At 49.1% G+C, this 26,948-nt stretch overlaps 3 protein-coding genes across 8 annotated transcripts; 1 reads left to right on the forward strand and 2 right to left on the reverse strand.

The window, feature by feature from the left end:
- Positions 1 to 373: 373 nt before the first annotated feature.
- Arid3c (AT-rich interaction domain 3C) lies at positions 374 to 6,875 on the reverse strand. 3 transcript variants are annotated; one of them, XM_026387961.2, is made up of 7 exons: positions 6,561 to 6,875; positions 4,762 to 4,834; positions 2,727 to 2,910; positions 2,304 to 2,599; positions 1,243 to 1,425; positions 931 to 1,020; positions 374 to 474 (listed from the first exon to the last, which is right to left on the reverse strand). In XM_026387961.2, the coding sequence occupies exons 1-7, from the start codon at positions 6,873 to 6,875 to the stop codon at positions 374 to 376; spliced, it is 1,242 nt and encodes a 413-aa protein (XP_026243746.2). The 3 variants fall into 3 exon arrangements, with proteins under 3 accessions (XP_026243746.2, XP_077654261.1, XP_026243747.2); XM_077798135.1 differs by lacking the exon at positions 1,243 to 1,425; XM_026387962.2 differs by lacking the exon at positions 931 to 1,020.
- A 6,302-nt stretch (positions 6,876 to 13,177) lies between these two features.
- On the reverse strand, positions 13,178 to 16,126 carry Sigmar1 (sigma non-opioid intracellular receptor 1). 2 transcript variants are annotated; one of them, XM_026387890.2, is made up of 4 exons: positions 15,658 to 16,126; positions 15,321 to 15,521; positions 15,095 to 15,187; positions 13,178 to 14,116 (listed from the first exon to the last, which is right to left on the reverse strand). In XM_026387890.2, the coding sequence occupies exons 1-4, from the start codon at positions 15,806 to 15,808 to the stop codon at positions 13,707 to 13,709; spliced, it is 855 nt and encodes a 284-aa protein (XP_026243675.2). In that variant the 5' UTR covers positions 15,809 to 16,126; the 3' UTR covers positions 13,178 to 13,706. The 2 variants fall into 2 exon arrangements, with proteins under 2 accessions (XP_026243675.2, XP_026243674.1); XM_026387889.2 differs by having other exon boundaries at positions 13,938 to 14,246; positions 15,658 to 16,122.
- Positions 16,127 to 21,787: 5,661 nt separating this feature from the next.
- Positions 21,788 to 25,084, forward strand: Galt (galactose-1-phosphate uridylyltransferase). Of its 3 annotated transcripts, none has more exons than XM_026387891.2 (11): positions 21,788 to 21,930; positions 22,202 to 22,371; positions 22,598 to 22,673; positions 22,758 to 22,806; positions 22,930 to 23,059; positions 23,208 to 23,264; positions 23,414 to 23,536; positions 23,814 to 23,946; positions 24,078 to 24,161; positions 24,458 to 24,612; positions 24,888 to 25,079. In XM_026387891.2, the coding sequence occupies exons 1-11, from the start codon at positions 21,849 to 21,851 to the stop codon at positions 24,966 to 24,968; spliced, it is 1,140 nt and encodes a 379-aa protein (XP_026243676.1). In that variant the 5' UTR covers positions 21,788 to 21,848; the 3' UTR covers positions 24,969 to 25,079. The 3 variants fall into 3 exon arrangements, with proteins under 3 accessions (XP_026243676.1, XP_026243678.1, XP_026243679.1); XM_026387894.2 differs by having other exon boundaries at positions 21,927 to 22,010; positions 24,888 to 25,078; XM_026387893.2 differs by lacking the exon at positions 24,078 to 24,161 and having other exon boundaries at positions 24,888 to 25,084.
- Positions 25,085 to 26,948: the final 1,864 nt, after the last annotated feature.

Consider the following 26,948-nt stretch of genomic DNA (forward strand, 5'->3'; position numbering starts at 1 on the left):
GAGGGAGCGCAACTTTATTAGGAAATGTAACCTGAGGGACATCTTCAACAACACCCAATCCAACCCTTCACCTGGCTCCTGAAAGGCTATGTGCCAAAGATGGTATTGACACAAAGGGCATATGACAAGATTATGGGGGTTGCTTCTGGAAGAATCCTTTGGTAGATGCTGTGGAATTGACTAGGGAGGTGGTGCCCTCCTTTTACAATGAGGTAGATGGAACGTCAAAAGAAAACCTTTTGGCATGGAGGTGGGGTGTGGTCATCTCCCAGGGCTGGGTCCCAGAGTGAGCATCCTGAAAGAATCAAGGCAGAAGGGTGCCTCCTCCCCCCTCAGCAATGGAACTGGGACTCTTAGTTCTGAATAGGAGCTCTCAGGGCAAGGTGCTGGAAGGGTGCCCAGTAGAAGGTGGGGGTGCAGGGTTGGTTGGGCCCTGGGAAGCTGGCACAGGCTGGCGGCGAGCAAAGAGAACACCTGGCAAAGGGGTGAGGAAATGGCAAAAAGCAAACACAAGCAGGAGAGGGTGGGACACAGAAACAGAAGGGAACAAAAGTAAGTGTCCTGATTGCTAGAGTACCACACACATACCCTTGTCACAACCAATGAGGACAAGTCCCTTTGGTAGGTGAGAAACTCCTATGCCAATGCAGATACCCTCAAACAGGTAAAAAAGAAATATTGACACTAATACATAGGCCCATGACAAGGCAGATATCCCATGATCACCACGCCACAGAGGCCATGCCTTGGACCCCATGCCATAAACACACCCTTTAACCCATGCCAGTGTAGCAATCCCCTGAACCCCATGTTACCATGCAAGTTCAGCTATCCCTGAACCTCATGCTAGTAGAGAAAAATCTAAAACCCCCATGCTAGTCTAAATACCCCTGACTCCATGCCAGTGTAGACAACCTACAGTACCCATACCAGTGTAGACCACCCCGTTGATCTCTAGCGCCATGTTGATACTGCTGATGCCACTGCCTGCCAGACTGAGGGGCCCATCCAGCCGCTCTTCTGTCCAGGAGGGGGAGTAGTCACATTTCAGGGAATCAGATTTCAGACTTAGAAGTCCCCCATTTCTATAGATGGCCCACATTTCACTTTAGCCCCCATACCTGTAATCACACTTGTCTATAGAGGGAATTGGCTGCCCACCTTCATTACCTATCAGGTCATGGGTCTATCTTCCCTCAGTGCATAGGACTGAAGACCCCTCATCAACAAGCCATTCCTCACCCCTCAAGGGAACTTTGCTGCGGGGCAGGAAACTGGGGGGTGCACTGGGTCGAGGTGGGTCCATAGGGCTCATTAGCACAGCCCTCTTCTCTGGAGGCTCCTCTGTTGCCAACTTTTCCCGTGCTGGTCCCAAGGCAAGGCCCACAGGTAGTTGCAGATGAGGGGTTGGAATTCCACTCTCCTCTGGAAGAACAAGTCATTACCTCCTCAGGCCCAAGCAATGTGGTTCTTCCCCAAGTCTGGGACCAAGAGAGGTCATCCAAGCTCAAAGCACCAACTTCAATCTCTCTTCCCATCCAGAACTTCAGGCTAGAGGCTGGGGTGTGGTGTCAAGCCCAAAGGGCCAATATATAGGTTTGGGTTGGTTTAAGAGAATTTGGGAGACTTTCTTGTTCTTGGTTGTCAAATAATCCAAGACATAAGGAGGCAGACCACATGTAAACAGGAGTCCTGGGTGCATAGGGGTGGACTGAAGCTGCTATGGATAAAGCTGCTATGGACCTTTTCCTGAGCTTGGTACCTGGTACACCGGGTTAAGCCTTGGAGTCAAGGCTTTATTGACTCCAAACTTCAGGACTTCTATACCTTAGCAATACTCAAACTTCAGAGCCCAGTCAAGTCTTGTTGCTCCCAAATTGCAATGCCTCCCAGACCTCAGGATCCCTACTATTTCTTTATTTCTTTCTTAAAATATTTTTAGTTGTTGATGGACACAATACCTTTATTTTATTTATTTATTTTAGGTGGTGCTGAGGATGGAACCCAATGCCTCATACATGCAAGGCAAGTGCTCTACCACTGAACCACAACCCCAGCCCCCACTATTGATTTATTTATTTACCTATTTATTCTATTGTGGACTGAGGCGTGCTTTTCCACTAAGCTGCATCCCCAGCCATTTTTATTTTTTATGTTGACCGTTTATGTTGCTAAATGATCTTGCTGCCTTTGAACTTGCAACCCGTGCCCCGCAAAATCCTTTCATTAATGTTTCCTACATCTCAGAGCACGCATAGACCTCAAAACCACCCCGCCCCCAAAGCCTCCTGGGTTCCTCTCACCTTTCTTAATAGGGCTGGGACTCAGCTGGGCGCAAGCAAGCGCTGGTAGGCCAGAGGCGGAACCCTGGGCGGGTCCAGAACCAGGGCCGGAGAGAGGCGCGGGCGGGGCTGGGCCAGGGCCAGAGGCGGGGCCGGGAGCGCCCCTAGCGGGTGGCCCTGCTAAGGTGAAGAGCGGAGCTGCGGTGTAAGCCTGGCGACGGCCCTCGCGCCGATTGCTGTCTATGGCGGCCTGGAGTTCCCCCGGGGAGCTGAGCGCCCGCGTCTCGCACTCGTACGGGTACAGGTACTTCATGTACCTAGAGGCGGATCGGGGCGGGGAAGGGAGGCTGGGCCCAGCCGGTCAAGTCCCGCACCGCGCCGCCCTCCACATCCACACCCCCCACCCTGCGTGCCCTTCCCTTCCGCCAGCACCCCAGGCCTCACTGGGTGCGGAGAGTGAAGGCGGCTGAGGTGATGGTGGTGGGCAAACTGAGGCCCCGCGTGACCTCCCGCCACACTTTTCGGTTGATGACTTCCACCAGGCCGCCCTTAGCGGTCACCAGGCGAAACAGCGCGTACAGGTCCAGCACCTGCTTCGCCATGATGGGCACACGATTCACTGGTGTCCCTGATGGGGAGTAGGCAGAGAGTCAGAACACCAAGTAGGCCCTATCTGAGGGCATCCCTGGGGGCTGAGGGAGTTGAGTGCCTGCACTAGGCTTAGAGAGGGAAGGCAGAGGGATAGGGAGGTAGGATTACAGGCAGAGCCCCCAGATCCTCCAGGGCCTCCATCGTAGCAGGAAGGACGGGAGTCTTGACCAAGGGTCAGCAAACTTATTCTGTAAAGGGCCAGATAGTAAATATTTCAGGCTTTGCAGGCCAATAGATCTCTGACACAACTAGTCAACTCTACAATTGTAGCCTGAAAGCAGCCTTGGAGAATACCTACTAGAGAATGGGTGCAAATGTGTTCCAATAAAACTTTATTTGCAGGCTCTGAAATTTGAGTTCCACAAGCTACAAATGTTATTCCTCTTTTAATTCTATTTTCCAAATTGGTTAAAAAAAAAAAAAAAAAAGAAAGAAAAGAAAAGAAAGAAAACCATTGTATCTCGAAGGTAACTGGATTTGGCCTGAAAGCTTTAGTTTGCCCGTCAATCCCCGGGGTAGACTGTAGGAAGGACTAGGGGAGAGCTGAATTCCCCTAAACAGCAGCCCCCAATGGCTGCCCAAGGCGGAGGTGGAGGGGAGCGGGGGCGGAGAACCATGGCAGGTGGAAAAGAATCAGTTCCTGCCTGGGCCCCGCCAACTCTGCAGCCAGCGCCACCCCCGCCAGCCAGTCCTGACAAAAGGGCCTGTCTCCGCTGAGCGATGGGCCCCAGTTAATTCCTTACCGATCCCGTCCCCCTTCCACCGCTGCCTTTGGACCCGAACAATTAGCTGCGGCCTGATTAATGGGGGGAAATTATCGGCCCTGCGGGACCGCCCTCCCCCACTCCCCACCCCCCAACCGGGCAGCCCAGAAGAGGGAAGCAGGGACTTAAAGGGAGGCAGAGCTGGGGGTGTGGGTAGTGCTGGGATCAGCTCAGACTACCCCACCCCATTCTCAGCATAGAGAAGGCCCCAAGGAAGAGGCAGAGAGGGGACACTGGGACCAGAATAACCAGTGTTCCCTGGGGAGCAAGAGGTCCTGGGACCCCACCAAGTGTCCCTGGGAAGGACAGAAAGGGATGCTGGGCCTGGGTGGTGGTCCAGGGAGACTTGGACCAGCAGCTGCACTAAGGGAGGGGGGGCTGCAGTGCAGCCAGTTAATTAGCGGCTTATCAGGCTGCGCTCTGAGTGAGTTAATTAGCTTTGTAGAGAGAGATAATGAGTCAGTGTTCAGTCCCATGAATCTGGGGAGAAGCTGAAGTGATGGACTTCGGCCCACCCTGATCCCCTCCTGGACCCTTCTTGCATTATTTCTTCCAGCTCTGGAAAGGAATTCCTTCTCTGCCAACTTCCCATACTTACATGGTCCCCCAGTCCACCCCTTGGGAAGTCCTTCCTTCAGTCTAACCCTAGTCCTTCCTGCTACAGAGCACATGGGGAATTCCCTGACTGAAGCAGAGGAAAACTGAGAAAAGACAAGGTTGGAGGAACTGGCCCCCCACCATAGAGAATTAAGGCATTACCAACCCTCCAGTACTGGGACCCCACTCCACCCCAAGCCCGTCACCCATCAGTTCCTCCTCCCACCCTCCCAATTGATTCCACACTCATTAAGCTGCCAGTGGGCTGGTGACTAATTAATCCTGGGGTGGAGAAGGGGGGCAGGGTCAGAGGTTAAAGACACTATTGAAGGCCTAAAGGACAGGTACTGCCAACCCTAGGCCCCTGCTGGGAGGACCCCACCTGGGGACTACATCCTGGTGTCTCCCTTCCTCAAACCTGGTAAATGGGGGCAATTCTAGGTCCTTCCCTGCATCACCTCACTCACCCCTCTTCTGCATGAAGCTAAACAGGTCATCCAGAAATTCCTTCCTCTTGGGGTCTGCATCAAGTTCATACAACTGGGAAAGGACCAGGGTCACTCTTTAGCTCCATAGAACCCCCTCCCCTGGGACCCCAATTCAGGTTGTATCCTGAACAAGAGTCCCTAGCTGAAGGGGTAAGTTGGGCCTGAATATGGACCCCCTGGTATTAGGCCCATCCCAGGGGTAGGTAGGGGTGCCTTTTTCTAAAACACACAGATCCATCCTGGCTAATGGTGCTCTGGGCATCTCAAAACACTCATAGGGAAATTATAGGGAAGAGGGGAAGCAGGAAGAAGCTCGGGCTGCTTATCCTGTCCTCGGAGAGGACATTCCCTAGGAAAGAAGCCAGACTACGTTTGTGCTCCACTCTGAGGAAACTGCTGTGTGTCTGAGGCATCATTCATTCTCATTCCTGTGCAAGGCCCTCATGCTGTTCACATCCTTGTGTTCTGGGGTTTGTGTTGTGTAAAAGGCAGGAAGGATGCTCAGGGACTCCTGGATTGACCTTCTGGCCTGAGCTTCCAGAGGCAGTTACCCTGTGCCTACTGAGGAAGCTGCCACAGAGGCACTGGCCAAGTGCCACAGGACCTTCGGGGTTAAGGGATGAGGGACCTACCAGTCATCCTTCTAATTCCTAGTCACCTAGACCCCTGTCCCAAGCATCACCTCTCAAATCTAAGAAGAGCAATTCCCAAAGTAATAGTCATTGACCCAGAATAACAGTCCCTGAGTAACACCTATAGGTAACACTCCATCCCCCAATAAGAACTTTCAGAGAAAAGATCACCCATGAGTAACAAAACCTGGAGAGTCACATGCCCACAACACAGAGCCCTAAGTCTTAGATGAATAGCTATAAATAATATTCACACTCTCCAAGTAATAAATCCCAGAGTAACAGTCACGAGGGCCATATCTCTGGAGTAACAGGACCCTGAATAACACATTCTTTCACTAATGCCACAGAGTTCTAGCCACAGATGAAGACATCTAGAAAACATTGAAGACCAACAAACACCCTGCAAGTAATGCTATCAGAATAGCACACCTGGAGTCACAGACCTGAATAACACCTTCATAGTGACAGCCTGGCCTAGTATCCTTAGAATAAAATCCAGAGGGTTTCTGAGGGAGAAAGAACCTTGAATTAAGGTCATGTGAGTAAGTCTTGTCATTCTCAGCTGCATAGGGGCCTTTTAGTCACACTGTAGCTGTAGTGGCCAACACAGACTAGGAACTATCATCCATGAAGTTTAGGCCAGGTCGAACATTTGGATGGGAGAGTGGTGTGATAGGAAAGAGGAGCCTGCCAAGGGAGTGGCAATATCTATTCTGCCTCCAAAGACAGAGGGAAATGGTATGGGACACTCCTACTGGCCCTGGTGACTTGATGTGTGAAAGGGTAGGTAGAGTGGTGCTGGTACAGGAATTCCCAAGCCCCAGAACCCTCTCCCTCAAAGCCCTCTACACCTCCCACCTTTTTTATGGACTCACTAATGGCTTCCAATTTGTCAGTCTCCGTGTTTTGGGGTGTCTTCTGCACCTCTTAGAATTGTTTTTGTGCACTTTCCACATATCTGAGTGTCTTTTCCACCCTGTCTATCCCCCAGTCTTGTCTGTCTCTGTCTCTCTCTCTCTAGGTCTCCGTGTCTGCCTTTCCTTCCTTTAGAGGGCGTTGGGGATGGAGGGACTACTGATCACCTGGCTCTGCTTTTGCCCAGAGGGAAGGAAGGGGGGAACCCTTACAGTGAGGGAATCCTACCTGCTTGAACTGCTCCTCATAGGTCCACTCGTGGGGATGGGGTCCAGGGGGCTGGCTGGAAGGTGAGCTGGGGCCCTGGGCCCTTGGACAACTCTCATCAGTTGCCTCCTGCTCTGCTCCAGCTTCCTCCCCCTCCTCATCCTCTTCAGCATCCTCCTCTTCATCAGCCCCAATTTCCCCCAAGGCCCCCTCTGGAGCCTGCAGGGTCTGGGGACTAGGAAAGGGAGGTCGGGATGGCAGCGGTGGATGTGGAGGAACCAAGGGCCCCACCCCTTGGGCCAGACGAGCAGCCTGCTGTCTCTGCAGGACCTCCATTACAGCTTCCAGGCGCAGTCCCCCTGCTGGGGTCGGCCCTGGTACCAGGCGGGGCCCAGAGGAAAGGGCCATCTGTGGGGGAGGGAATTATGGGTGCTGGGCCTTGCTGCCCTACACCCCTCAACACATGGGAGGTGGTCATGGATTCAGGGACATGCAGGGGTTCTTTAAAAAAAAAAAAAAAAAAAACAGAGCTTTCCCAGAGATGTACAGAGACAGAGATAGAAAAAACAGGAGATACAGAGACCAGAACCAGGGAGTAAGAAATAGCCATGACTGAGGACAGGGAGAGGCTAAGCAAATCATAGAGGGTGACAAGGACCAAGGGAGATAGAGGAGAGGGAAAGAGAGATATGAGAAAGGGGGTGGGGAGATTGATTGAATATAACAGAGATACACAGATAGAGATGGAGATGGGACAAGGAGAGACTGAAGTGGACTGAGAGAGACCAAGATGGAGAGAGACAGAGATTAGACAGAAACATAGATGGGAAAAGATGAGATTGATAGACATTGGGTAGAATGACAGGAAGGGTAAGAGAAAGGAACAAGAAATAAAGGATGTAAGTGACAGGCAGTCCAGATAGAGACATAGAGTGAATCGAATAGAGACAGGTTGAGAGAGATAAGGAAAGACCGACGACGCAGCAGAAGACAGAAGAGAGGTAATAGAAAGAGATGGGGCGAGACACAGAGACGGAGAGACAGGCAAAAACAGACTGAAACAGGGCAGGCAAAGGACAAGAATCAAGCAGGTGCAGGAACAGAGGGCGGTGGGGGCAGTGATTGGGAACGGGACGAGACCGGACGGGCAGGAGGTGGCGGAGTCACTGCGCCCAGCTCTCTGGCTCCCGGCACCCGACAGCCGCACTCACCGGCCTGGCGCGGCCCGCTGCCCCCGGTGTCTCCACGGCGGTCCCTCTGCTCCGCCCGCCTCGGGGGCAGCCCCTGCTTTCGCTTGGTTCCTGGCTCAGGGTCCCCGCCGCCGTGCGCTCTTGCCGTCCTGCGCTACTCTGGCAGTGGCGCGCTCACTCGCGGCAGATCTGCTGGCTGCGGTCGCGGGGGCGGGACCCGAGCCCCGGAAGGCGGGCGGGGATGCAGGGGGGAGAGGCCCCTGTGGGCTCTGCTTCTCTCAACCCCCCAACAGGTGTCTCCCACCTTCCTTACAGCCAGACTCCGGGGGAGGGGCGCTGGAGAGCCACGGGAAATCCAGAGCGTGAGGAGTCCACCGTCGCTGGACTCTGGACTAGGAACCCGCCCCACCTCACCAAGACACCCGACACCCATTCTCAGTGCCAGGCGTGCACACACGAACAACCGCTTTCACACACCAACACACCTTGTCATAAGTTCAGGCACGCAGCTGCTCAATTTTACACACTGGGTTCCATGGCACTACGGCGTCAGAGACCTGGGCTGGCTGTGATCACTAGTGAATCACTCTGCGGGATACTGGGGTGAGTGTTGAGCCTGGCCAGAACAGAAGCTTCTTCTCCTGCTCTGTCCACATGCTGTCCTCAACTGCATGCGTGATGCAGTTTACACACAGGTGTGCATATGGCGATGTATCCACACCTATGTACTCCCACACTCAGAGGTCTTTGAGCTGCCTATGCACCTGCAGCAAGGTATAAGCACCACATGCAACTACACAACTACATACAGTTCTGTCTTTTAAAAAATCTCTTGACATTCTATTATATATTTCCAAAGGTGCACAGGAGAAGAATTAAGAGTATAATGAGCCCCAGGCACTCATCATTTGTTTGTTTCACAAGTGATCAGCATTTTGCCCACTTTCACACACATTCTCCACTTGTGTGTTCCTGACACCCAAATCTCTATTTCCCCTCAGTCAATTACTTTGGTCCCACCCTACCCCAACTATCCACCAGATGCTGTTCCTTTATTGGGGTTCCTAGGTGCCAGGCCATGATTTCTCTGAGCAGCTTGGACCCTATTCCTCTGGGACACCCCTATACTTATCCAGTTTTATTCGGTGCCCAAGGAGACCTCTACCTACCAAAGGCATGATGATCATCCTAAGGTGAGGGAATAGTAGGTGTCTGTAAGGGTGAAACATAGTATGGGTATGCAGTACCAAGGACCATTCTCAATGAGGTCCTTGGGTGACCTCATATCCAGTGAGGCCCACATGCCCAGGGCCATGATTCCTTTAGAGGGCAGGAATCTAGGAATGACCTTGTCTCTTTGCTCCTCCCTCCCGCTCTTCAAATCAGTCCACTCATCTCAGCCTCAGCTTGCCCCAGCCCAGCCCATCGGTTCTTCTCACCAGGATCTATGTTGGATGCCTGCTTTCCTCCTTCTCTGCAGCCCAGATCTAAGTCCTTGCTCTCTATGGAACATTCCACCACTTCCCCATAGCAGTTGGCTATGATTTCTCCTGAGGCAGAGCCAAATCTTCTCTGCCCACTCACCCCTATGCTGGGCCCACAGAGGGGAGAACTGGTGAATGCAGAGAGGCCAATAATCATGCCCTCCTCATTTTGTGGATGACTAGAAGGCAGAGCTTAGAAATCCATGGAACTCCAGTGTCCAGCTTGCTTCTCTTTCCCCCAGCTTCCCAGGGCTGCTCACAATGTCTAGAGAGATAGATTTCTCTTGAAAAGGTAGGAACTTTCTTGGGGAAATTCAGTTCTGAGGGTTTGGAGATTGCTTTTTGCAGAGTTTGGGTTGGGGGAGGAGAGAGGCATGGAACTGAGCAGCTACCCCTTTCCCTTCAAAATAAAAAGTATCAAGCAAAATAAACACACCTTTGTGGTCTGAGCTGGGAGGGCTACAACTGGGAAGGGTTAAGGGGAAGGAATAAGCCTGAGTAGAACCTAGTTTTTCTTTCTCTTCATCTGTGAAAAGGAAAGGCTGCCTCTCACACCCACACAATAGTCTGGCCCTATACTTTACAGAGACAAAGACAAAATAATCTAGACCTGAAGAAACCAATACTTCATTAATCCAACATATATTTATTGAGTACCTACTTTATGCCAGAAACTTCTGGACACAGGTGTAAATAAAACAAAGTCCTTGTTATAATACATAATTCTAGTGGAGGAAATTTATATTGTGTCTGATGGTGATAGATACCATGGAGAAGGGAATAGAAACTGGAAAGTGTATTGGTTATCTATTGCTGTGTAACAAATTACCACTAAACTTAGGAGCTTAAAACAAACATTATTTTCTCACAATTCCATGGGTTGGGGATTCACAAGTGGCTTAGCTAGGTGGTTCTGACTCATTCATTGTCTTTTATGAGACTATAGTAAAAATGTTGGCTAGGGCTGCATCTGAAGCCTTGACTGGGGCTGGAAAATTCACTTTCAAGCTATTGATAGGAGGCCTGTTTGTCCCCCACATGGACCTCTATACAGGATTGCTTGTGTATCCTCTTGAAAAGGCAGGTGATTTCTCTCAGAGTGATCCAAAAGAGATTAAAGAAGCTGCAATGCTTTTTATGGTCCAGTTCTAAAAGTCACACACTGTCACATACATTGTTAAAGTACATAAATAAGTCTAGTCCACACTCAAAGAGAAGGAAATTAGACTTCACCTTTTGAAAGGAAGAATACCAAAACTTTTTGCAGAGTGAGCTGGAGTGTAGCTCAGTGGTAGAGCATTTGCTTAACATTCACAAGGATCTGGGTAACATCCCTAGCACTCACAGAAAAAGAAATTTGTGGAGGTATTTTAAAAACCACCACAGAATGGGACGCATTATGTAAGTGTTAAGTGAAGGACTCTTTGAGCAGGAATTAAAAAAGGGAAGGACAATAGCTATAAAGATATATAGGAGGTACTGTGGCTGTGGCTCAGTGGTAAAGTGCTTGCCTTGCATGTGTGAGGCACAAGGTTCAAGCTTCAGCACCAGGCAAAAATAAAGATACTGTGTTTTCATGTACAGGTAAATAAATATTAAAAAAAAAGATATATAGGAAAGAGCTTTGAAGTCAGAATAGACAATGCAAATATCCTGAGGTAGAAGGGTACTTGATGGGGCTGGGGATGTGGCTCAAGCAGTAGCACGCTCGCCTGGCATGCGTGTGGCCTGGGTTCGATCCTCAGCACCACATACAAACAAAGATGTTGTGCCCGCCGAGAACTAAAAAATAAATATTAAAAAATTCTCTCTCTCTCTCACTCTCTCTTAAAAAAAAAAAAAAAAAGAAGGGTACTTGATATGTTGGTAGAGAAGCTAGGCCACTGGTCCTACAGTAGTTGAGTTGGATGCTTGGTTAGAGGTAACATGGGCTTGGAGTAGGCCAATGGAAGGGGTGAAAGGACAGTGAGATGCAAAACCGTTGGAAATGTCTCAGGAGCTTGAAAGTCTGCCTCCAGCTGCTGTGTGAGAAACAGCAAGCGTGATCAGTTTACATGGTCATTGCAGTGGTCCAGGCAAGTGATGATGGTGTTTTTGTCTTGAGTGGTTGCAGTGAAGTTGGCAAGAAGTGGCTAGAGTTTGGATATGTTTTGAAGATAAAACAGATTCATTGATGGATCAGATATGGGATAGAAAAGAATGAGAGATGTCTAAGAGAACTCCAAAGTTTTTGGTCTGGAGAGCTGAATAAATGGGAGTGTCCTAAATTAGAGAGTAAAGACTACAGTGGGTGGAATGGGCCAGGATTGGGAGAGAAATCAGTTTACTTTAGCATCTAAAGTATGAGATAACTATTAAACAGCCAAGTCAAAATGTTCAATAGAGATGGAACTCCAGGAAGAGATGTAGGCTGAGACAAAGATTTAGAAGTCAAGATATATAGATGGTATTTAAAGTCATGAAATAAATTGAGATCACTTGGGAGGGGACATAAAAAGTTTAAGGACCAAGTCCTCAGAAGTCAGAAGTTGAGGAGATAGGGTTGACAAAAGAGGCAATAAAGGAAAAAAGTATCCTAGAACCTGAAAGTGTTTTAGAAGTGATTGCTTTTGTCAAAAGAAAGGTGAGAACTATGAAATGAGTACTGGACTTAGCAACAAAAATGCAGAGGATCTTGGAAGTCTAGTCATTGGTGGAGGGGGTGGGGAATGGGCACTGGGACATATCTGACAGATATATGCTCTGAGCCTAGAAGCAGAGCTGTTTTTACCAGGTGGGAGAAATCTTCCGTGGAGGTATGATATTGCAACCCAGGATCAATAGAGAGGCCCCAGCCAGGAGGGCCTGTTATAGCCAATATAGTAGTATTTGAGATGGCCAACTTGCCTGGGCTTCATAGTCATTTAAAGTCACCCGTTTCGATTTTTAAATTTGAACTTTTGATGTCATTTTCAAATGAAGTTATACATGCGGTCTTTAGTATGTGTTCATTAGAATATCAAACTTTAAAATGTCTATATAAAATTATAACTGTTTCTTCCATTTTATTTATTTATTGGTACCAGGAATTGAACCCAGGGGTGCTTAATCACTGAGACACATCCCCAGCCCTTTCTAATATTTTATTTAGAATTGCTTAGGACCCCCTAAGTTGCTGAGGCTGGCTTTGAACTTGCAGTCCTCCTGCCTCAGCTTCTCAAGCCGCTGGGATTAGGGGGCATGAGCCACCATGCTTGGCTCTCTTCCATTTTTAACACACCCGGAATTCTAAAAGATGGGATTAGTCTGGGCCTTACTCAACACAAGAGGAGCAAGACAGGTGAGGAAAGCTTGGTGCCTAGAGTATAAACGTTAAGAATAGGTCTTTTGATGTGAGTGCACTTTAGGCCTCTTTTGTGTCACTTTAGTCCTAGCCCTATCTAATTCTCATACCACAGGTACAGTGTCTGCTCCCCACTCCAGCTTCCTCCACAGAATGGAGGTACTCCTGCCCTAAGTGCAGATGGATGCCATATTCTGGAAACCCAGAAAAAAGCAGGCTTGAGAATGATGCCTTTTAGCTCAAAAGTGAATATACACTGCCACCTCATGGCCATCCAGGGCTGGATTTGGAAGACTGTTCCTAGAATTGTACCAGCACAGTAAAGACACCTCACTGAGGTCCAAATTTCTTAAACTGTGGTATTCATAATTGTGTTGGAAGGGATCTTATTACACATGCTAATTTCAAGGCCTCACCTCAGAAAAACTGACCTCTCAGGATGGAGCTCAGTGAACTGTGGATTCAATGAGCCTCCTAAGTAATTCCTAGCCACAATCAAGTACACAGTTCCTACTACAGTCCAAAGCCATTGTTTTATAAACTGAATTGCAAGTGAGAGGTCTCCTGAGGTCCCCCAGAAATTATGGCTTTCTCTACTGCTCAGACACACAAAGAAATGGAACTGTTCAATAGGTCTTTATTAACACAGACAGACAGATGGACAGAGAATGTAGCACAGGCAGTGTTCTAGAAATGGTGATGGTGGTGTGCGTGCGCACATACAGAGAAAGCCTTCTCTGGCCCCTTGGACCCAGGCCTACCTCATCAGGCCTCTCTCTCAGTGGTGAGACCCAAAGTTTCCCATCATACCCCAAGGGAAGGACAGGGGTCTTTCGGAGATGAAGGACCTTTAGTTCAGAATTCTCTACATTCCTCTGGTTCCCCAACTCACTTGGTTGCTGAGAGGGTGGGAGACAAACCACAGGGGCACTTGCATAGCAGGGAAATGGAATGGAGATAAGGCATATGGTGAGGACAAGGGAGGTGAAGGGGAAGGACATCATAGCTGTAGGTGAAGGGGGCCTCCAATAGGCAGCTCCTCTTCCCCTTTACCCCCCTTCCCAGATTACTGCTGGGTTGAGGAGTCAGGCAGAGGCAGAGTGTAATAATACTCACCCCACCCTTAACTCCAGAGCCCGATTGCAGACAGGAATCTCTGGAAAGGCCTGAGTTAGTGAGTGAAGCTTGTGATGTGTTGAAACATGACTGGCCCCCTAGGTATACGTGGGACTCCCTCTCTGGATGAGTGTGAGTGCATGATCCCGCAGTACACACAGGTCTTGGCATCTAATATATATGTCCCATTTGTTCCCATGGGTCTCTGTATGGGATGTGTAAGCATGTTATGTCCCTCCTTGTCCAGCAGGACCTCAGTATCTGTATGGTTTGAGTATGTCCCTGTCTGTACATGGGTTCCAGCAAGTGGATGTCTGCAGGCCTGCCTGCTCCTGTCCATCCACAGATCTTCCTTCAGGCCTGAATGGTCAGGGGTCCTGGCCAAAGAGGTAGGTGGTGAGCTCAAGCCGGAGGCCCCGGGCATAGGAGCGAAGGGTATAGAAGAGAGTGAGGAAGTCCTGGGTGCTAAAGACAGTGTCAGCCAGTGCGAATGCCAGGGTAGATGGGATGACACCCCGTCCATACTCCACCATCCATGTGTTTGGCCCCCACTCCACAGCTGTTGCCTCGCCAGGCCCGTGCATCACTGTTTCCCCTGGAGGAAAGGGAGCACCCATGTGAGGAGTCCAGCTATGTTCTGCCCTTCCATTGCTGTGCTTCCCTGGCCCATGGAAAGTATCCTTATCTGGGGGTGGGAACTGAAGAGACAGCTTCAGAAAAGGAAAAGGTCTTCTTACCTCACTGACTGATCTCCTTTCTTGAAGGGAAAATGACTCAGACAACCAATCCTAAATCTTCTGTGGGGGCTCATGTTCTCTCTTGGGGGAAGCCATGAAGGGCTACCCATCTTGGCCAAGGGTTACTGAGTGGAAGTCTACATTTCCAAGTCTCATAAATATCAACTGGAAATTTAGCTAAACTTGGGCTTGGCTGGTTAGATATGGAGGGTTGATTACAAGACTTGCAAGGCTTTCTGTTCAATCACAATTTCTATATGTTTACATTCAACCTCAAACTCACTTGGAAGCCCAAAGCTCTACTTTTTATGTAAATTGATTCATTATTAAAAAAAAAAAAAAGGTGAGGGAGACAACTGTCTTATAATATCTGGGTGTAAGAGTGTTGCTGAGTACCAATTTTTTCCCCAGCAATTGCTAGAATATTGGCTGGGTAAAACAGTGTCTAGGCAAATAAAATCAGACATGCTTAATAGGAAGTTATTACATGTTGTGTCCCTTTAACATAGGAAAGCAATAAGGTCCCTCAGATCTAGCCCCCAACCACTTGTGGCCTAAGGGGACAGGGAGAAAACCTTGGGGAGGGCCCACTCCCTGCCCCCTCCCTTCCCCAACTGTATGCCCTCCCCTGCTCCCCTCACACCCTCCACTCCCTGCCCTAGCTTCATGAGGGCACCCACCTCTCTGACAGAGTCTCCTAACTCACCTGGGTAGAATACCTCACTTTTGGTGGTACCCTCTCTCCACTGGTGGAAGATGCCAGAGATGATTGTGTCTGAGATCTCAGCCCAATAGCGCCCTAAGTGACAATCGGATGGACACCAACAATTAGGGAATCCGCACTATCATATCGCCCAGCCAAATATCAGAAAGGAGGGCTTGGGCCCTTGTATAGCCCCAGCCTCCCAGTCTGGCCCGCCGCTAGCACTGACCCGAATGGCCGCGGGAGCCCAGGGCTGTGCCGAAGAGCAGCACGTACTCGGACAGCGAGGCGTGCAGAAGGCACATGGCACCCATCCAGCCACCCGCGTTCACGAACACCCACTGCAGCTCCTCGTCAGGTAGCACGTGGCCTGGGTGCAGCCGCCGCAGCTCCACGATCAACCGAGAGAAGGCTAGCTCGTGGTCCAGCCCTGGCGGAAACGGAGGAATAGCAGAGTCAAGGCAAGCTCCAGGCCCGGCCTCCCGGACGGCGCCCTCGGAAACCTCGGCTCCCCTCTAGGGCCGCCCGCCCCGCTCCCGCCCCGCTCCCGCCCTCAGCCCGCTCACCAGCGTACTGCCGCGCTAGCTGCGCGATCTCTTCGTGCTGGAAGACGAAGCTCCGCGTTCCCAGCCAGAGCCAGACAAGCTGGGCCAGCACTGCCACCGCAGCCAGAAGCAGTGCGACCCACGCCCACCGCCGACCCACGGCCCACTGCATCCTGGTGGGCAGCGCAGGAGGGAGGCTGGGGCTGGGGCTGGGGCTGGGGCTGGGACTGGGACTGGGGCTGGGACTGGGGCTGGGGCTGGGGCTGCGACTCTGCCTGCGAGCCTGCCGCCGGCTGCCCACCGCTCGATCCCCTGCCAGCACTGTGGTATGGCACGCCTTGGCCAATCGGAACAGTTCCGGCACCCTAGCACCGCCCCTTCGGTTGAACCATTTCCTCGCCCAGCGCGTAGAGACGTGGGGCGGCACAGCTCACGTGAGGGGAGGGCGTGGGCTAACCTCCGGCTGCGGGCGTTAGGGTATTCAGGGAGGGTCTTTCCTCCGCCGCGCGAGATGATGATGGGGGTGGGCGGCGGAGAGACCCAGATGGGCTCTCTAGCTGGCGAGCCCGGAAGTAGAGCCTTCTGCGACTCGTGATTGGGTCCGCCTTTGAAAGCACAGAAACGGGGAGGAGGTAATGCAATCCTTGAGCGTTAGGGAAGGCTTTCCAGAGGCGGTGACATTAGTGAGACGTGGAAGGCATTCCAGTCAGCGGGACCCACTCCGGGAACAGAGGCCGAGAAGACAGCATGGAGTCTTCAGGGGCCTACAATTTATTCTTTGTTCCAAAGCACGAAATGTGAGAGGTGGCCTTGCAAACCAATGGAGGGTCATCCCAGGTATCAGGAGGGCAGCGATAGAATTGGATCTTGCCACAGAATGGCTCAGGGCTACACAGTGGAAGGGAGCAAGGTGAGAGTTGAGGAAATCATGACTATGATCCAGGTAAGAAAACAGGTCTCTGTTATTGGAGATGGAAAAAAAGAAAGGGCTTCAGAACTCTGGAAATATCCAGAGTTAGTAGGCTTCCTCTCTCTTCTTCCTGAAATACTCTTTTCTCTCCAGCCCATTCCCACCCCTTCTCCATAGTTGGCTAATAGGCACTTGAGTGTCCGGTTCTGAAGTTCAGATCCAGTCGAGGTAGATGATAGGAGTTGTCATTCTTTCAGGGATATGGCTCCAAACAGTGCAAGCATGATCTCATTCCAGTTTAGAAATCTCACTGGGAATCCTACAGAAAAGATGGTAAAATATGGGGAAGGAGGGGGAAAGTGCTCCGGAATGATATTGGCCAAAACTTATTGTTATATTGTCTATTGTGTGCATGAAGAAATATGTAACAACAAATCCCACCAGTATATACAACTACAATGCACCAATTAAAAAAACCCTAAAACATGGATAAAATCTCAAAAGGAGGGAGAATTGAAAAGATAAGGTGAAGGACAGTGTTCTAGAGAACACCAACCCTAAGGGATAGGCAGAGGAAGAAGAGAACAAAAACGAAGAGAAGCAAAAGAGAAAAAAGAGGCAGCATAGTGCTGTGATTAATATATAAATTCTGAAGCTGGACCGCCAAGTTCAAAGCCTGGCTCATAACCACCTAATAGTGTGATCTTCGACAAATTGCTTAAACTCTCTGACTCAGTTTTCTTATCTGTAAAATGGAACAAATAAAAGCACATACCTTTATGGTAATAAAGATTGAGTAAATATTTTTAAAGCAATTAGTGTATGACACATGGTGGTCTTTATATGTGTTATATGAATAAAACATAAAGGAAGTAGAAGAGAATAGTCTCACACATGGGAGTGATAGAATGAAGGGCCAGCATAAATATAATTGAGAGGTTCAGTAAGACAATGGGAAATAATCATTAGATTTCTCAGTAGGGGCATGTGGCAGAGAAATGAGTGTTGTCTCCAAAACTACATTCATGAACCCATTTCCTTTTGCTCTTTTTTTTTTAATATTTATTTTTTAGTTTTTGGCGGACACAACATCTTTGTTTATATGTGGTACTGAAGATCGAACCCGGGCCACATGCATGCCAGGTGAACGCACTACTACCTGAGCCACATCACCAGCCCTCCTTTTGCTCTTGAGCAACCAGATTATATTCCATTCTACTCTGTATTTAGATGAAGCCAAGTGATTGTATTCTAGGCAATGAAATATAGGCAGAAATTAAATGCCACTTCCAGATCTGGCTCTTAAAATGTCTTGTGAAATTCTTTACATTCTTTCTCTCTCTATCTCCCTTTTTCCCTAACAGTACTGGGGATTGAACACCCAAGGCCTTGCACATGATAGACAAGTGCTGTACTACTGAGCTACATCCCCAGTTACAGGCGCGCGCACGCGTGCGCGCACACACACATTTTTTTGGTGGCGTTGGCAATCAAACCCAGGACCTTATGAATGCCAGGCAAGGTACTTTACTACTCACCCACATCCCTAGCCCATGAGCCACATCCCCAACACCCAAGCCCTTTTGTATTTTTTATTTTGAGATAGGATCTTGCTGAATTGCTTATGCAGGCCTTGAACTCATGATCATCCTGCCTCAGCCTTCCAAGTAGCTGGGATTACAGATGTGCACCACCATACCCACCTATGTTGTCTTTTGATCCTCATGTTACCATAATCACAGAGGACATAGTAGAGAATTCTGAAGCCTTAAGGAATGGTAGAGCCACTAGGACGGTGGAGCCTAGGTCCCTGAATGCTGCATAGAGCAAAACTTACCCCCATCCCAAATATACACCATGGATTATAATACCAAGCCACTGAGCTTGTGGTTGTTTGCCACTGAGGTGAGGGTTATAGCAACCAAGGTTACTGACTAATACAGGGCAAAAGACATCCTATAATTTTTGTGCAGCTGATAGTAGAGGATGAGAAAAAAAGACTATTTTTTAGAAACTGGGTAGAGAGTGGGGCTGGGGATGTGGCTCAAGCGGTAGCGTGCTCGCCTGGTATGCATGTGGCCCGGGTTCGATCCTCAGCACCACATACAAACAAAGATGTTGTGTCCGCCGAAAACTAAAAAATAAATATTAAAAAATTATCTCTCTCTCTCTTTAAAAAAAAAAAAAAAAAAGAAACTGGGTAGAGAAAAGAATGATAAACCCAGGATTAGAGGCACAGGCCTATAATCCCAGTTACTTTGGAGGTCAAGGCATAATTCAGGGTCCTTCAGCAACTTAGAGACCCTGAATCAAAAAAAAAAAAAAAAAGACTGGGGATGTGATTCAGTGGTAAAATACCCCTTGGTTCAATTCCAAGAAGAAATTAATAAGAAGAAAGAAAGAAGGGATTATCTAGAGGAGAATGCAAGGTTGAGGGAATACGTTTTTATATTTCCTTTGCCTTCTATGGCACTCGTGAGTTAAGTATTGTCCAAGAACCTTGAGGCCCTTCTAGATAATTCCTCCTTGATCTTTCCTTTCTCCATCAAGTTTCTTAAAAACAAAACAAACAAACCAACAAAAAAACCCTCCATCTTTTCAGACTCTACTCTTTGCTGCACATAATATAATAACTATCTTTTGTCTGTATTAGGGTAACAACCCCTAAAACTCAGGGACCCCTGAGTTTTAGGCGTAGGAGGGGCTAGCACAAAAACTTGGTTTCTGCCTTCCCCCACACCCCCATTTCAGGCAGTCTTCTGAAACCATCTGGTCTTGCAACTCCCCTGTCTGGTCTTTCAGGAAGCTCCTCTAGCATACTCTGTTTTTTTTTTTTTTTTTTTAAGTGTTTTGTAAACTTGAATAACCCCAGTTAGGAAGACTAAGTAAGGCACTAAAGGTCAAAGCCATCATCCCCAGATGTTTTCCCAGAAAACACACCTCTGGGATCTGGGAGGAAGAGTGCTGGGTAGGCCTCATCTAAGTCATTCTCCTTTCCCTCCAGAAAGTGACCTGGAGAGATGCAGAGGAGACTAAGGAGATGTTCCTAAAGAGATGTTTCTGGCCAGGCCCAGTGGTGCATGCCTGTAATCCCAGCGGCTCAGGAGGCTGAGGCAGGAGGATTGTGAGTTCAAAGCCAGCCTCAGCAACAACTAGGTGTTAAGCAACTCAGTGAGACCCTGTCTCTAAATAAAATACAAAATAGGGCTGGGGATGTGGCTCAGTGATTGAGTGCCCCTGAGTTCAATCTCTGATATCTCTGATATCCTCCACCCCACCCCACCCTCTGCCAAAAAAAAAAAAAGAAATGTTCCTGAAGGAGGTCAGAAATCAGTTGTCCTGAACTAGGGAGGGGCATTGAAACACTGGTGTCTCTGGTGTCCACTCAACAAAGACACCTGCAGAAGTAGAAAAGTAAGGTTCTGATCCCAGTCTCAATCCCTCCTATACCAGTGGGAACAGGTAAAACTCATCCTTCAGTTCCTGCTCTCTGTCCTGGACATAGTGGCCTCTTCAGATTCCAATTAGGACTCTAGGGCAGAGATCAGGTAAATGGCCAGTGACCCAATTTTTGCAGCTCAGCTACAGAAATACCTGGCTCCGCCTGGCCTGGCTTGGGGGAAGGGGCCTCCCTGCCACAGTCCAGCTTTCAGCTCACTAGGTTTCTGTCCTGAATCCCATTGAAGTCTCACAGCACTGGGAATTTTCTTGGAAATCTACATTCAAATTTCAGCTTAGCCACTCATTCTCTGGGTAACCTGAGGACTCTGGTCCCCACTATGATATGGGGAGGAGATTTAGCAATATTTAAATGGCTCTTTAGGAGTGCCTGGTGAAGGAGATGGAAATTTTCCCCCCACCCCATAGGCCCTAGGGATCTACAACTGTTCCCCTACCTGCCCCAAATGAGCCTGCCCAAAGTAACTGACCAACTGACCTGGCCCTGCTAAACTCTATAAACCCAGACCCTTGTTGGAGCCCGCCATCATTTTCCCCTTTCTAAAATATGACCCTCTGTTGCTTAATAAAGCATTACTGATCTATTGAGGTCTGCCTCCATTTTCTTTTCATATTCTCTTTCATGTGCTTTCACCAGGGGAGGAATTAATTTGAATCTGTTTTAGTGTTAGCTAATCCATCTGATAGAAGAAAAATTTGGAGAAGGGGATATATAAAGGAAACAAACACTTCTGATGCCTCCCAGATAGCTGGAGCTACTTTGCTACTGATAGTCCTGTCCCTTCTTCACCCACCTGCTTATCTTTCTTTCTTTCTCTCCCTTTTTCTTCCCCTGCCCTTCCTTTTCTCCCCCTGCCCTTCCTTGCTTCTTTCTTTCCTTCCTTCTCCCTCTCTCTTTCCTTCTCTTTTTCTTTCTTTCTTTGTTCTTGACACTGGTCTCAAATGATCCTCCCACTTCAGCCTCTCAAGTAACTGGGACTACAGGTGTGCAATTCACCATGTCTGGCTCTTTTTTTATATATATATATATTTATTTTTTAGTTTTAGATGGACACAATGTCTTTATTTTATTTTTATGTGGTGCTGAGAATCGAACCCAGTGCCTCACACATGCTAGGTGAGCACGCTACTTGAGCCACATCCCCAGCCCATGTCTGACTCTTTTTATATCATTTATAGCCCTGTTACCTTTCCCACTTCTTGTGTTTTTCATCTGTGTATGTGTGTGAGGGAGAGCATGAAGGAGAGATAAATATTGTTACTTACCCCCTACACACAATTGTTTCTGCTGTACTCCTCCAGGTAATGCCTGAGGGACTAGTGTTCAGCTATCAAGGCCCACCTGCACCTGCAGGATTAACCTCTTTTCCACCACAGCTACTGAGCAGGTGACTCAGGTGTTTGTTAGGTCCAGAGTCATAGCTCTACTAGAATAAAGTTCTGAGAGAGTAGAGGCCATGCCTAACTTGTGCGCACAGGAAAATCCTAGCCTAGATGCTTAGCACATGGCTGATGCTCAGTAAGAATTTTCAGAATGAATGGCCAGATGAATGAATGAGTGCAGCAAAGAAATCTTGTAAACGTCCTGGGGCAGAAGGACTCTGCAGTAAGCTCCTTTCACAGAGGATTTTCCAGTACTGGATCTAGCCCTGGGTGGAGGGCTATCTTGTAGTTCAGCCTGCTTCTCTGCAGTCCTGAGCCCCGCCCTCAAGTGGCTGGCAGGCCTCTCAGGTTGTCACGTGTTGGCTGCCGGCCAATGATCGGAACGCAGGGCGGGGCGGATAGAAATGGAAGGGAGAGTTGCGGCCCCACTGGCGTTCCTGAGGATCCCGGGGGTGGCCTCATGTCGCTCGGCGGAACCGATTCTGAGCAGCGCCGGCAGGCGTCAGAGGCGGACTCCGCCGCAGCAACCTTCCGGGCTAGCGGTAATTGTAGGGCTGCCCGGTCTCGCTGGGACGCAGAGTCCTCCTCTTCCTTAGGAAGCTCCCTTGCCCCGTAACTCAAGGTCCGTGGGGCCCACCCGGACTGAGAGAGAAGAGCTGTAGGGCATTTGGTGTTGGGAAGGTTCAGCCCAGGGTCTTTAGCACCTTCCTGAGCTGAACGGGGCCAGAGGACGCCACCCTGCTGGTGGGTGAAGTTCAGAGGAGAGGGTTACAGAGCTTTGCTGACTGATCTTTGCTGACTGTTTGCCCCCAGAGCATCAGCATATTCGCTACAACCCGCTGCAGGATGAGTGGGTGCTGGTGTCAGCTCACCGCATGAAGCGGCCTTGGCAAGGGCAAGTGGAGCGGCAACTTCTGAAGACAGTGCCCCGCCATGACCCCCTAAACCCTCTGTGTCCCGGGGCCACACGAGCCAATGGAGAGGTAAACCTGTACAGCCCACACCCACAAAGTCAGCCAGCAGGGAGTAGTCACCCCTTAGAGCTGCCCTTCATCCACAGGTGCAATGGACCTCCTCTGAGTCATATCCCACCAAGTCTTTTGGTTCCCTGGAGGGGTCTTCTCCATTCCTTGCACCCTGTGCTGCCCTTGAAGCCCACCAGGTGGTGTAATGGAGCAGTGAATGCTTCTAGCCCATCTTTGTCAATAGGTGAATCCCCACTATGATGGCACTTTCCTGTTTGACAATGACTTCCCAGCTCTGCAGCCTGATGCTCCTGATCCAGGTATCCTGATTTTAATTACTGTTGGGGAGGAGGGAGAATAGACCTCTTGGAAACTTTTGCTGCACAGATGTCCCTTTATTTTAGGACCCAGTGATCACCCTTTGTTCCAAGCAGGGGCTGCTCGAGGAGTTTGGTAACTATGGATTTCCCCTCTTATAGCCTTCAACCCAGGGTTGAAGATTAAGCCCTGTGGTTGGACCCTGCCCCTAGCACCCAAGCTCTGTCCTATGTTGTCCCTTTTCCCCTCACTGCCTAGTAAGGTCATGTGCTTCCACCCCTGGTCGGATGTGACACTGCCACTCATGTCAGTCCCTGAGATACGAGCTGTCATCGATGCATGGGCCTCAGTCACAGAAGAGCTGGGTGCCCAGTACCCTTGGGTACAGGTCTGTTTGTTTCCTGGATGGGCAGGGAGGGGGCAGTACAGGTTCAATTCAAGGGATTAGCATTTCCACAGGATATGGTTGAGAGGGAGTTGATATGATTCTTTCTTTTTTTTTTTTGCTATTAAATCTCCCTACCCCTACCCAATAGATCTTTGAAAACAAAGGAGCCATGATGGGATGTTCTAACCCCCACCCTCACTGCCAGGTAAATGTGTATGTGCTCTAGTGGCTTTCGTGGCTGGATCCAAGCCAGCACTGTGGGAAGGGTAACTGGATAAAGGGATGAGACAAAGAAAATATGCTAGTGATATGGAGGCTTGGAAGTAAAGTATCTGCCTGCTCTTCTCTTGACAGGTGTGGGCCAGCAGTTTCCTGCCAGATATTGCCCAGCGTGAGGAGCGGTGTCAGCTGGCCTATCAAAGTCAGCATGGCGAGCCCCTTCTGATGGAGTATGGTCGCCAGGAGCTACTCAGGAAGGTGGGAGATTGCCAGGCCCTGTGTTCCCAGAGTCCTCAGCCTTCTTACCCCAAAAGAGATGTGTGTGAAGAATAGGATAGAAGGTAGCAAGAGACTTGATAGAAGACACTAGTTGTGATCTAAAGGAAAGATGATAGTAGCTTAAGACTAGGGTGATAGTGGTAGAAGTGGTGAGAATCCATCAGATTCTTTTCTTTTGCTTCCCATACCTGTTTACAGTTCCCGCCTCATTTAGCATACCCACTTTGATAAATTCATCTCCATTCTATGTGCCCAGGAGCGTCTGGTCCTAACTAGTGAACACTGGTTAGTGCTGGTCCCCTTCTGGGCAGTGTGGCCCTTCCAGACACTATTGCTTCCCCGTCGGCATGTGAGGCGGCTGCCTGAGCTGACCCCAATTGAGCGTGATGGTGAGTCTCTCAGCTGGGACTGGGCATTGGAGCGTGATGGTGAGTCTCTCCTGGGACTGGGCATTGGATGGGGCTGGCTCTGGTAGGGCCAGTATCTGGTTTCCAGGCTAAGAGTCAGGTACTAATTCCAGATCTAGCCTCCATCATGAAGAAGCTCTTGACCAAGTATGACAACCTGTTTGAGACATCCTTTCCCTACTCCATGGGCTGGCATGGTGAGGCTTTTTATGTATATATCTAGCCCAACATTTCTGGACTCCCAGGTTCCAGTTCAGGGGGCTAAAATCCCTACCAGGTTTTGAAATACTTATTGGGGATTGTTCAGATCAGGGATACTTAACTGAGGGTGGAGCAGCAAGCTTGTCGAACTGTTATCAGGTACTGTGCAGATCTCTGGTGAAAGATGCCAGGAGATGTAGTTTTCAGGTATTTGACCTGTTTTGGGGTAGAGGCTAGACTGAAGAACTGAGAAAGGGCTCTTACCACCATCTCTGCCTCTTCTTCCTATCAGGGGCTCCTACAGGATCAGAGGCTGGTGCTGACTGGGACCACTGGCAGCTGCACGCTCATTACTACCCTCCACTCCTGCGCTCAGCTACTGTCCGGAAATTCATGGTTGGCTATGAAATGCTAGCCCAGGCTCAGAGGGACCTCACCCCTGAGCAGGTCAGGACTCTGGGGCATCCTGGATCCCCAGATGACATTTTCTCTTCCACTTTCCCAGGGCACTCTAACAATCATGACTCTGAAAATCCCTATTAAAACCTAGGTATTCCTAGGTACTCAGGAGCTGCTCAACTCTAACTTCTCTTGTGACTTCAGCAGTCTTGTCACCAGTCTCCCAGTCCCATAATCCCCAGTGTCTTCTGGGTGCTAAGAATTCCATCCTGTCATTCTGGCTGACCTTCACCCTCCCTGATTGTTCCTTATCTCCCTTCCAGGCTGCAGAGAGACTAAGGGCACTTCCTGAGGTACATTACTGCCTGGGGCAGAAGGACAGGGAGACAGCCGCCATCGCCTGACCATGCTGACCACAGAGCCTTGAATCCTTCTCCCTGAGGGAATTGGGTCCTGGAATTTGGAGATTAGCGTCAATAAAACTGTGCTCTCAAACTTTAATCACGTATTCTGACACCAGAGGGACTGTAACCTTCAGGGATAGGGTTAAAAGCCAAGGGTACAGTTCCAGCCACAACTTTTCCTTGCCTGCAGATGTGCAAAAACTTGATGCAAAAATTCTACCTCAAATCTCTGAACAAAATTAATATTCAGTATTGCATCTGGCCTGTAGATTTCTTTGTGGTATAAATGGCATTCCATCTTAGACAACTGTTTAAAGCTGGGTGGGGTGGCATATACCTCTACTCCTAGCTACTTGGGATCCTGAGGCAGGAGGATCCTGAGTTTGAGGCCAAACTGGGCAATTCAGTGAGACCTTGCCTTAAAATAAAAATAAAAAGGGTTAGGGATGTAGCTCAGTAGTAGAGCACTTAGCACTTGTCTAGCATGTGCAAGGTTCTTGATTCAATCTCAATAATCTCTAGTACTCCCAAAGAAAGAAAGAAATAGTAAACTATTTCAAAAGCTTGTGTTCTTAGTTATATGGGTTCAATCTCAATCTCTAGTACTACCAAAAAAAAAAAAAAAAGAAAAAAGAAAGAAAGAAAAAACTATTTCAAAAGCTTGTGTTCTTAGTTGTGGCTAAGGCTTTGGGAAGGCCAGTGCTCCCTTCACCACCAAGCCTGGTGTTAGCTCACCAAGTCTGAGCCTGAGGATTTGGTGGGGAGAGGGTAAGCAGGAGCCTAGTCTCAGTGGTCAGTGGCCAGACCTTGGGCTTCTTGCCAGAACCCTGGCTTTGTGAGTGGCTATAATTTGGCTCTGCTCCAGCCCACAGGGGCTAAAGGGGCGGGTAGGGAGCATGTAGGTGGCTTTGTGTTTTGGCTTCTCTAGACTCTCACAGTATGGGCTGGCTCAATTCAGTTGCCTCTGTGCCCTGATCATTGCACAGGGTAGAAAACAGCTCTGGCAGAGAATGGGCAGCCAGAGTTAAGAGCCCCAAGGCCTAGAAGTGTTACCGCTATTTACTGGTGACGAGTCCTTGCTTCCCCAATGCTGAAGTATAACACCAAGGCAAGTTTAGAATGGAAAGTAGAAGCTTTATTAAAGGACACTAGAAAAGACTTCTCCCCAGAGGAAGAAGGGGACCCAAAAGGTGGAATCCGCAGAAGGGCAAGGTCTTCCCCCTTTTATATCTAAGATCTTCTTTCAGTTTCCCGCATTCCTGTCCTTTGTTATCTTGCAGTGTCAGAATGTAGGTGGGAAGGCCCAAAGGGTGGGGGACCTGTGGGCTGAAGGAGTAATCTGGGCAGGAAGGGCTTTTGGATTAGCATCTCCATGTTTGCTGGGAGCTGCATCATTAACATTTCCTTGGATGGGCTCCAGGCCTTGGGGACTTTAAGATTTCAATTCCCCCAAGTGCTGCTCTGGTTTCCTGGATTCCATTCTCAATAATGTCCTCCATTTTATTAATCTTACTCGATATTAGAACCGATTTACCTAACTACACTAACTACCTATCTTTAAAATCTGGCTTCAGAAAGAGGGTACAGTTCTCAGAATGACCCTGGGTCTACCCCCACTGTTCTGGATCTTTCCCTGTGTAACAGTAGCAGAAGACTGATGCCACCTGGTAACCTCCAAATTTTAAGGTGAATGGAATAACCAGGATGGTTAGACTGCTGGGTCTTCACTCTTTTCCCAGGGGATCCTGAGTCTCTGGGCCCCGGAAATCACGCTAAGGCTGAACAGTGATTGGACCTGGCCCAGAAGAACCTTGGCTGCCTGCCTTCCATTCCAGGATCTTTTTTTTTTTTTTCCTGAAATCTTGGAGGGGAAGTGCTTGGGACTTGTGAGTGAGTGTTGTCCTGGTCTGGAAGGAGATCAGACAGACATAGTACTCTTTTGAGCCTCCAGGGATTGGGGAGTAGATGAGAGTCCTATGT

Source organism: Urocitellus parryii, chromosome 4 (assembly GCF_045843805.1).
Source record: "Urocitellus parryii isolate mUroPar1 chromosome 4, mUroPar1.hap1, whole genome shotgun sequence".
Lineage (NCBI taxonomy): Eukaryota > Metazoa > Chordata > Mammalia > Rodentia > Sciuridae > Urocitellus > Urocitellus parryii.

Excerpts from the sequence above, each read along its gene's own strand:
- Galt (XM_026387891.2), top strand. The coding sequence starts at position 21,849 with ATGTCGCTCGGCGGAACCGATTCTGAGCAGCGCCGGCAGGCGTCAGAG. Across the intron at positions 22,674-22,757 it reads GCCTGATGCTCCTGATCCAG|GACCCAGTGATCACCCTTTG; the intron begins GTATCCTGATTT and ends CCTTTATTTTAG. Across the intron at positions 24,613-24,887 it reads GGGACCTCACCCCTGAGCAG|GCTGCAGAGAGACTAAGGGC; the intron begins GTCAGGACTCTG and ends TCTCCCTTCCAG.
- Sigmar1 (XM_026387890.2), bottom strand. The coding sequence starts at position 15,808 with ATGCAGTGGGCCGTGGGTCGGCGGTGGGCGTGGGTCGCACTGCTTCTG. Across the intron at positions 15,522-15,657 it reads GCTAGCGCGGCAGTACGCTG|GGCTGGACCACGAGCTAGCC; the intron begins GTGAGCGGGCTG and ends CGTTTCCGCCAG. Across the intron at positions 14,117-15,094 it reads AAGTGAGGTATTCTACCCAG|CACCCAGGACTTCCTCACTC; the intron begins GTGAGTTAGGAG and ends CACTGTCTTTAG.
- Arid3c (XM_026387961.2), bottom strand. The coding sequence starts at position 6,875 with ATGGAGGTCCTGCAGAGACAGCAGGCTGCTCGTCTGGCCCAAGGGGTG. Across the intron at positions 2,911-4,761 it reads TAGCTTCATGCAGAAGAGGG|GGACACCAGTGAATCGTGTG; the intron begins GTGAGTGAGGTG and ends ACTCCCCATCAG. Across the intron at positions 1,021-1,242 it reads CAGCAAAGTTCCCTTGAGGG|AAGAGCGGCTGGATGGGCCC; the intron begins GTGAGGAATGGC and ends CCTCCTGGACAG.